General features: G+C 38.6%; 1 protein-coding gene across 1 annotated transcript in view; it reads right to left on the reverse strand.

The window, feature by feature from the left end:
• The window catches only part of LOC138838628 (zinc finger protein 25-like), a 33159-nt gene extending 25598 nt beyond the window's left edge, over positions 1-7561 (reverse strand). The window contains exons 1-3 of the mRNA XM_070038031.1: positions 7367-7561; positions 2217-2343; positions 929-1018 (exon numbers count right to left, since the gene is read on the reverse strand). Coding sequence (XP_069894132.1) covers positions 929-1018; positions 2217-2343; positions 7367-7561 — 412 coding nt within the window. The remainder of the gene's footprint in view (positions 1-928; positions 1019-2216; positions 2344-7366) is intronic.
• Between the last annotated feature and the right edge of the window lie 2284 nt (positions 7562-9845).

Below are 9845 nucleotides of genomic sequence, written 5' to 3' on the forward strand. Positions count from 1 at the left end.
ATTTGTTGTTGGGGATTTAATTTTTTGAGTTCCAAGTATATTTTAGATATGAGACCCTTGTCCAGTGTATGGCTAGTAAAGATCTTCTCCCAATCGGTGGGCTTTCTATTGATCTTGCTAGCTATGTCATTTGCCCTGCAGAAGCTCTGCAACCTTATGCAATCCCATTTGTCCAACCTTTCTTTTATTTGTTGTGTTTCCGGGTCTCTATTCAGAAAATTTCGGCCTGAGCCAAGGAGACCTAGGGTTTCTCCTATTCCATCCTGTAATGTTTTCAGAGTGTCTGCTTTGAGTTCAAGGTCTTTGATCCATTTGGAGTTGATTCTGGTACAGGGTGATATATAAGGATCTAGCTTTATTTTTCTACATGTAGTTAACCAATTTTGAGAATATATATTTTCTATGCAATGTAGTAATTGAGAAAGTAGTACTAACATTTTACAATGGAAAATAATGTGTTTCTGTATTTCAGATTTTTCTTTTTTTGTCAAGGAAATATTTACTCAAATTATTCATCTATGTACTTTTAATGCTTCCATTCTGAATCTCACTCTATACACAGCATAACTGATGAGAAATTGTCACAGCAGAGGATAGCAGCCCTAGCATACTTCTATTTTCCTCCTAACTTCATAATACTAGTTTAAAAGAAAATGAGATCTCCTTTCTACAATTTTTATTGTCTTTTTCTCTTTATGAATGACTTCTCTACAGAAAAAGAGAATTGCTAACATTAACTACACTGGCACACCGAATTCAGTTTGTCTCCACGTGAATTCTGGATTTACAATTCCTTGAGACAAAAGATCACCTACTTTTCTGCTACACGTGACTCAGGCGTACAAGGCATATTTCCCTCTAAACAGCTCAAGATAAACAGACCAATAGGCTCTGGACCAATCATCACCTTCAAGATGCTTTAACTCACCTGTGAAATTCTCTTCTGAGTCTTCTCTTATCCATGGATCTGTACCTTGCTCCAGCTTGACAATCAATTTAGGTTTAGGAACACAGAGGCCTGTGATTAAGAAATAGTGGAGAACTATTGTTCTTGCTGGGTCATCATTAATAGAAGGTTGCAGACATCCTGCTCACAAGGTTGCTCCTAAATCTGGTTTCTCAATTGTTTTATTTTTTGGTGGGTGGGTTCTGTTGTGGGGCCTGAACTCTGGACCTGGGAGCTGTCTCTCAGCTCTTAAGCTCAAGGCTAGCACTCTATCACTTGAGCCACAACGCCAATTCCTGATTTTTTTATGCTTATGTTGTGCTGAGCAATCGAACACAGTGACTCAAGCATGCAAGACAAGCGCTCTACCACTGAGCCACCTTCCCAACCCATGGTGTCTCAATTCTAACAGCTCCATGGTGGACTTTTCCCCAGCTACGCATTTATTTTGCCAATTGTGTGGCTTGAACTCAGCTATTTTGCTCATATCTAGCATTCTACTACTTTGAGTCTTGGCTACCTTTCTAGTTTTGGAATGGTTAATTGGAGATAAGAGTCTCATGTTCATTTTTCTACAGTTGCTTGCTTCAAACCAAAATCTTCAGATTTCCACCTCCAGAGTATCTAGGATTCCAAGCTTGAAGCAATGCAACCTATGTCAGGTTTGGCTTACAAATACACACTTTCACACTTTCAACTACTTATTTCCAAATCGTACTGACACTAGTAATATATATTCTTTCTAGACTGCAGATCCACCTATAATAATCACACCAAGTCTGGGAAGTCAGTTTCCTGTTAGTGGATAATCGTTTAGAACTTTTGTCCAACTACTAATTTGCCTTGTTAAAGAATGAGAATAAAATTAGCTCTTGAGTTACATATAATGAAGTTGAAGTTTCCCTTAGAAAGAAATGACACTTCCCATGGACTGGAATCTTTTTTTTTTTCAACAAAATGTAATGGTCCAAAGGCTTACACTTGTAACACTACATTTAGGAGGTAAGATCAGAAGAGGCAGGCTTGAAACCAACCTGGGATGGAAATTCAGACTATACCCCAAAACAAAAGCCAAAATGGTGTTGTGGCTGAAGCAGTAGTGTGAAAGGCAAACAATAAAAAGCTCCCAGACCTGACTTTGGTTGGCTTTTATACTAGGAGTTTTTTACCTGGGAATGGACTGGAATATTATACCTAAACAACATAAACAGTCAAATGTCTACTAAAATAAAAGCACTTGATCTTCCAATTAAAAGTGACCTTTGCTCACCCAATGACATTAAGTTGCTATAGGTCTCCAGCATTACTTCTCTATAAAGGTTCCTCTGTCCAGGATCCAGATTCTGCCACTCCTTCCAGGTGAAGTACACAGCCACATCATCAAATGACATCAGCTTCTGTAATGGCACATTTCCATCAAGAAATTAGACCAGAGTCATGAGAATTCCAATCTGGAATTCCATTATGCTGCAGGTATGCTTTTATCTTACTTAAAATGTTTGCAGCTGGCTGTGTTATCTTTTCACTGGGAAAATTAAATAGCAAATTAGACATATTTGACAATACATAAACCTGGCCATTAAAATACACAGATTTGCAGGGCATCTGGTGGCTGATGCCTGTAATCCTAGCTATTGAGGAGGCTGAGGTCTGAGGATCAAGGATCATGGCCAGCCCTGGCAGGAAAGTCCATGAGACACTTATCTCCAATAAACCACCAGAAAACTGAAAGTAGCACTGTGACTCAAGTGGTAGAGCACTCACCTTGACCTGAAGAACTGAGGGACAACAACCAGGTCTAGAATTCAAGCCCCAAGACCAATAAAAAGTTACAGATTCCCTAATGCATGCAAACACATTTCTGCTGCTAGCAATAGAGACAAGATAAAAACTCTAAGGAGACAATAATCTGGCATAGTGACATTAAGTCTAAGGTGGTGTCTAAAAAATTATATTATTATTTTTGATAAAATTTTAGTACATATCAGCATAAAAATGAATTAAACAAATATTTTTTCTGCATTTACATATACTGCTTCACCATAAATCCTTTTTAGACCTTCTATTAACAAGTACTCTCATAAGCAAGCAGAACACATTCAGGATATCACATGGGATACAGAACCTACAACATTACTAGATCAAGGAAAAGCAGTGTCCACATGAATATTAAAAAACAGTAACAGTACTCCAGAAAGTAGCTAATGATTTATTGAGCCCTTATAAGACTTGATTTAGTTCCCACATAAAAATATCCTAGATTCACCATGATTGGTTTAAATACTAAATATTGAAATGTGGTCATAGATTCCCTGATATTTCCTTCCTATGTAAAAAAGAACTGCTATCATGACGTTTTGTAAACTTTCTCTACATTCTACAATACAAAATATAGGTGGGAGGAGAATAAAATGTTCCTTGAGAAGATTTTCATTTTAATAGGTCTTCATGGAAGGTGGAGGCAAATTAATATACGCTCAAGGAACACTCAAGATGACAAAAATGATAAATATGACCAAATGCTCAAATGTGTTACATATTCCTCAGTCATTTCTCCAGTAGAGCCCTAAGGATACATTTTCCCTTGTGTTAGTTAATAGTGAAATTCCTCAGAGATTAAAATCAATTCCTGAGCAAACATATGTGGGATTTTGCAACCAATGATATTTCTAACTGAGAAAACTTCGTCACTGTATTTTTTTTTTTATCAAAATTACCTATCTTATACTGACAGTGAGTGAAATATTTAAAAGTAGTGGTATGGAAAAACAAAACTGAATACCACGACAAATGAAGTTAGACCAAAATAACAGAATCAGGTGAAATCAAATTTCCTTGTAGTTTATCAATTGGGGGAAAGATGTACTTTTCTGAACGGAACTCTGAAGTTGAGCTGAAGCGGAAAAGGTTTGAGAGGTTGGAATTCCAGCCTGACAGAATTGAGAGCACTGAGAGCTGGCTGCAGTAGCCTTAAAAGAGAAATCTGGAGAGGGTTAAGAGACTGGAGTGCAGGCCTTTTCCTTACTGTTGGAAAGATAGCATCTGAAACTGAGCTGCTGTTCACCTTGAAGGCTAGGTAATGTGAACTCCATGTCTGCATTTTCTCTGGGTGACAGTCTACTGTTTCAGGAGAATAAGAAAACATGTTTTCCTCACAACCTGTTGTGGCTCTGATTGTACTATTAATATAGATAATTCATTTTTGCATGTTATCAATGGTAATCTTCCCAGTGTGCACTCAAGGAACTATGCTAGCTTTCTGGTGCACAGGGACAAAGTGCCAGAGAGCCTTTGGAACCCTGGTTTCCCGTACGTCTATCTGTTTGTGTTTTTGTGTTTCTCTAATTTTCTTTGTTTCTTGAATCCTGTAGAACTCTCTAGGCAATAATATTCCTATACTACAGGAAAAAAAAATGTCAATCCTAAGAGCCATGTCAGCAACTTAAAGCTGATCACTAAGAAAATCTGAGACACATATGGAGGAAAGAGGGAATGAAAAAAGAAAAAAATTATAGAAAGATAGATACAAAGAGAGAGAAAGAGAAAAATAACCAACACTAGCGAGTAGAAAATCAAAAATAGAGAGAGAAAATAGAGGAAAGAAATCTCGTGAGAATACTTTAGAAAACAAACAGGAATTTGTAGAAAGACCATAAAGCTTAGCAACAAATACAGGCGAAGTTTCAAGTAAGACCAAGACCATGAAGCAGTCCAAGAACTATATATGGAGAGTAATTTAAGTACATATAGGTTAATCATTCCTTAAGAACACATGAAGGTATGTATGACCACACTATTTCAGCAATTCCAAGAAAATTTCATTGAGATAGTTTAATGTTATTCATGAGGAAGTGATCTGGTGGCAATGTATCCTTCACCTTCCATGAGAAGTAACCTGCTTGGTGTCATTACATCACATAACAGGTATGACTACATTTTTTGACAAGATGAAACCTAGACATTCTGAAGCCAATCTGAATTCAACTTAGAATATAACCATTTAATCTATGAAACCTACAAGCAATCTTTATCTGCTAATTTACAAGCCTTCTTTATCTGATTTATGAATATGCTCCTGAGGCTGAATCTGTGTGGTTGGTATTGTTTTTAATTTTTGGACATCTTTAGGTTCATATAATGGAATGGAAAACAAATGAAAATAATAAAACAACTCACCAGAGATCCATTCATTCTGTCTTGCTGCTGACAATGAGCAGAAGATTCTGGAAACATGGCTGGGATATAAGGGAAATGATGCATTCAGAAATGAATCTGTGAGATTTGGGGCCCAGAATTTCCTCTTGCAAACATGATACATGGGATGCAAAACCATAAACTTTTTAAAAAAATTTTATTTATTTTTTCCTAAAAACATAAAGCCTTCTTATAAGCAAAGAAACTTTAATTTCTCAGGCAGCGCATTAAAGTGTCCAATAAACACAAATCCAGTCAATTTCCTGTTAGATATTATTAAAGCAACTAATTTCTTTGTTTAAGTACACACTAAATTCAAAAAATGAATGTTCCCACTGAAATTATTGAATAATTGAAAGCAAAAACATATATTTCTACTAAACGTTATTATTACTGAATATACTTCAGGATGTATGAACTGGTTTTTTTTTCCTTTTTTTTTTTTTGCCAGACAAGGTGCCGCAACTCTGGGCCTGGGCGCTGTACCTCAGCTCTTCAGCTCAAGGCTAGTGCTCTACCACTTGAGCCACAGCACCACTTCCAGCAGTTTCTGCTTATGTGGTGCTGAGGGATCGAACCCAGGACATCATACAGGCAAGGCAAGCACTCTACCACTGAGCCACCTTTCAAGCCCATGAACTGTCTTTTTAATACAAAAGTATCCTAGGCATCCATTGTATTTTGTGTTCTACCTCATTCATTTACCTATTTAAACACCGTGGATAACATGTATGATGTAACTCAGTAATTTTCACCCAAAGTTAGAGATAAAAATGTTTATAAAGTATATTTCTTATGTTATACTATTTCAATAGTGGGTGTCAAATCGCACATTTCACTCTACCCATTGCACACATATGCAATGATTAGCAATTTGCCATTTAAAATGCTTTGGCCAAAGGGACATTAGAAAAGATCAGGTAACCCAGGTTTGAGAAGTCCCTAAGGTTCATTTCCCTAAACAGTCATGCGAAGAACCTTGGCCGTCCTAAAGATACAACATAAACTAATCGATATAGGCATGACACACCTGAAAATAAGTAACACCTACAAAGCATACAACCTTGAGTAAGACATATTACCTCAAGTTTTCTTCTGTGAATTTTCTTTTTAGGCCACATGTCCCAGACCAACACTTTCTGTACAACCAAGCACAACCAATCAATTAGAGCTAGCATTAGCAAATCCATAGATGGCACATTTAATGTAAGTTTGCATGATAACATACTAAAAATCACAGTGTTAACAGGCTGAATAAATTAGCAAGAAGAGGATTAGGGATTACTACATGAATAGATACTTTCAGTCATAACAATTACCCCACCATCCCAAACCACAGCCTCAGGTACCCTCTCATAACCATGTTCTGGCTTATTCCTCAATCCAGGTCATCATGCCTCCTAGAAATTAGTTTAATCTTGCAACAACACAAAGTGATTGAGAGTGGTGTAGGAAAGAGTACCACGTGAATCTGGTGCTCAGGGAAGTAGCAACAATTTTTGCATAAGGCAAAGGAAGCTAGCAACATCTTCCCCTTCCATGCTTTTCTGCTTCTTTCCTTTAGGGCTTCTCAGAATTGACAAGGTCTGTTCATTTAGGATAGAGATTCCTATTCATAGGGTGCTCTGCTTCAAACATTGCTAGGCTTCATCCTAAAAGTACAGGACCAGCACTCACTACTCCAATATCCAGTGTACAACTGTCTCTAGAAACAGTGTCGAATACAAACACGTGTGAAATCAAGCCAGGAGATTAAAAACTCAAGCCAAATAGATTAAAATATCTCTAGGAGAAAAATCACAGAAGCCCCAAATACAACTTCAATGTAAGAGGACTCTAGGCACTCACACACCTCACAATTTCACTAGAATTCTTCCTGTACTCCTCTTACACCCAGGCAAAGCACATAAAGTCATATGGGTTAATAGAAGAATCCCTTGGTCTTGGAGTACAAGTGCACAATTTTTGGGCTCTCCTGGTCTGGACAATCACCCAGCTTGCTCTCAGACATTTGAACCTCAAGCAAATTATCAACTCCATACTGGAGAAAAGCATGGAGAGGGAAGTAGGCGCTTTGGTTCAAGTATCAAGCTCTCCCTCTGAGCTGAGGAGCTCAGGAATGCTGCTTTCAGGCCCAGAGTTCACCCCCCACCAAATAAACAGAAACAGAAAAACAAACAGAAACCCATGGAGGGGAGACTCCTGCAGCAATGACACAATTCCTACCTGCCTCAGTTCCAAAGCCTGAGATTCCTTCAAGTTACAGATCCCAAGCTCCACTGCACAGAGCTGGGCCCAGGGCTCCTGACTAACACCTATGGAAGGCAAAACTGTATTTCTGCGCACTTCCAGCAGCAAGGCAAAGGAAAAGAATCCAGAAGTTGCAGATTTAAAACACCCATGGTGGGCGGGGAGACGCATGCGCAAAAGCATCTTCTGCCCCACCTCCACCCTCCAAAAAACAAAAACAACCCAGGACTTTCAAAGAAAATATCCTCCAAGGAGACTACAATTCCCACAATGCTCAGTGCCACCCTGCTACATACCTGGGAACAAGTGTGCTTGTGTGCATAGGGACTTTTCTCTGCCTACTGTGGAAGTTAAGCTCAGTTTCTTCTTGAAAACCACTGTTTCCTCTTGAAATACCTAAAACCACGCAGAAAATGGATATATTTGGGAGAATTGGATACATTGGATTTTCGATTCTTAGTTCTAATAATGAAATTGAGGTTATGTGACTGTGTTGCTTATACCTTTCTGTTTATTCAATGCCTGCCTTCTGCTGAATGTAAATTATATCTCTGTTTTGTCTTAAATTTTTTTAATACATCCCCTCTTACTTTACAAAGGTATTCACAACCACTAAACTTATACCTGGGTCACTTCCCATTGCGGTAATGTATACACTGGCATAAAATAGTGAGATTGTTATGTAAATATGCAGCATAATACTTCCGGTGATTTGGATGTCACAAAATCTAACAATTAATTTTCCAGAAACTCCCCAATTCTATCTATTAAATCTAATGAGTTTTTGTTTTTTTCTGAATTTTGTATTTCATTTAAGGATTTTATGTTTTGTTTTGTTGTTGGTCCTGTGGCTTGAACTCAGAGCTTGGGTACTGTCTGTGAGCATTTGCTATGCTCTATGTGCATTTCCTTTGATAATTTCTTCATGTAACTAGTGAAAATTTCCCAAACAGGGATTCTTATGAACCAGGCACATCACCTCCATTTCCCTTCAAAAAGATAGTGGTTAGGGGGGTCAGGGATGAATGCAGGAGAGATAGAAGAGTGAAGTTTAGGCTAGGCTATGTTGATGTGAAGCTTAATCATTTGCAAATCAGTCTGCTTTTGTCTTTCCATTTTGCATGTGAAAATCTCTTTAGAATTCTTACCTCTTCTCTGATCCTAACAGTTCCTCTCAGTAGCTTTAGGCTACATATCTAGGGGACCTCAGACTTGTCTTCTCAGACCTTAACCATTAAATATGCAGTAAATCTTTGTCTCCTGCCATAATCCCATCAGAGCACAAGCAAGGCTCTGAGAGCCAATGGGATGATAATTAAGGAGACAGAGAGATGGCTGATGGCACAATTCTGCTATATTTCTCAAATGCTTGTGTAATATTGGTCTAGACCCACTGTGCCCAAAAGTGCAAACAGCACACATCTTTCCTCATTCTATTTCAATATATCTTTTCCACCCAAGCCTCCTGTCAGTTAAAGCCCCAGGCCAAAAGCTAGAGCACACACTTCCTCAAACCAAGAAAGGACCAGGACTTGCAGTACTGAGGGTGGGAGTCAATGGCACTGAAGCCTTTGCTCACATTTTGTCTGCTCCTGGCAGACACCCCAGGGTCTACAACAGTCTCCCTCTCTCTTATCAGAGAACCTACATTTGTCTCTTAGGTGTTTATTGTGATTTTTTTGTAATCCCTTCCATAAAAAATAATTGGGAAAGACTGGATTGGAAACTTTCACTTTTGATTTTAGTTCTTCAGTGTATGGGTTCTCCATGTCTCTATTGTGGACCAGAACTATTCCTCATGAAAATGGGAATCAAAGAGCATATTTGAATGTATAGACTTCAACTTAAAAGCACCTCTAACAATATAAAGAAAAAATAATTTCATTCTTTAAAACTAAATTCCTGGGAAATGGGGCTGTGGCTCAAGTGGTAGAGCGCTCACCTTGAGCTGAAGAGCTGAGGGACAAGTGCTCAGGCCCAGAGTTCTAGCCCAAGGACCAAAAAAAAAAAAAGAATCCTCCCTAAATCTAAATTCCTGAGACACAAACAGATAAGGATCAGGTAAAAACTGGGGTGCTCTCAAGAGTACCTGTGAAATGTAGTTTTCTTTTCTTTTTCTTTTTTTTTTTTTGGTGGGGGGGTTCAGTCATGGGGCCTGAACTCTGGACCTGAACTCTGTCCCTCAGCTCTTCAGCTCAAGGCTGGCGCTCGACCACTTGAGCCACAGAGCCTCTTCTGGCTTTATTATTTTAGTTTATGTGGTGCTGAAGAAACAAACCCAGGACCTCATGCATGCAAGGCAAGCGCTCTACCACTGAGCCACCTTCCCAGCCCTCTTTTTTTTTTTTATGTTAGTCATGGGTCCTGAAGTGTGGGCCTAGGCTGAGGAATCGAACCCAGGGCCTCATGCATGCAAGACAAGCACTCTATCACTGAACCACCTTCCCATCCCTGA

Source organism: Dipodomys merriami, unplaced genomic scaffold (assembly GCF_024711535.1).
Source record: "Dipodomys merriami isolate MVZ:Mamm:240054 unplaced genomic scaffold, mDipMer1.0.p SCAF_286, whole genome shotgun sequence".
Classification (NCBI taxonomy): Eukaryota; Metazoa; Chordata; class Mammalia; order Rodentia; family Heteromyidae; genus Dipodomys; species Dipodomys merriami.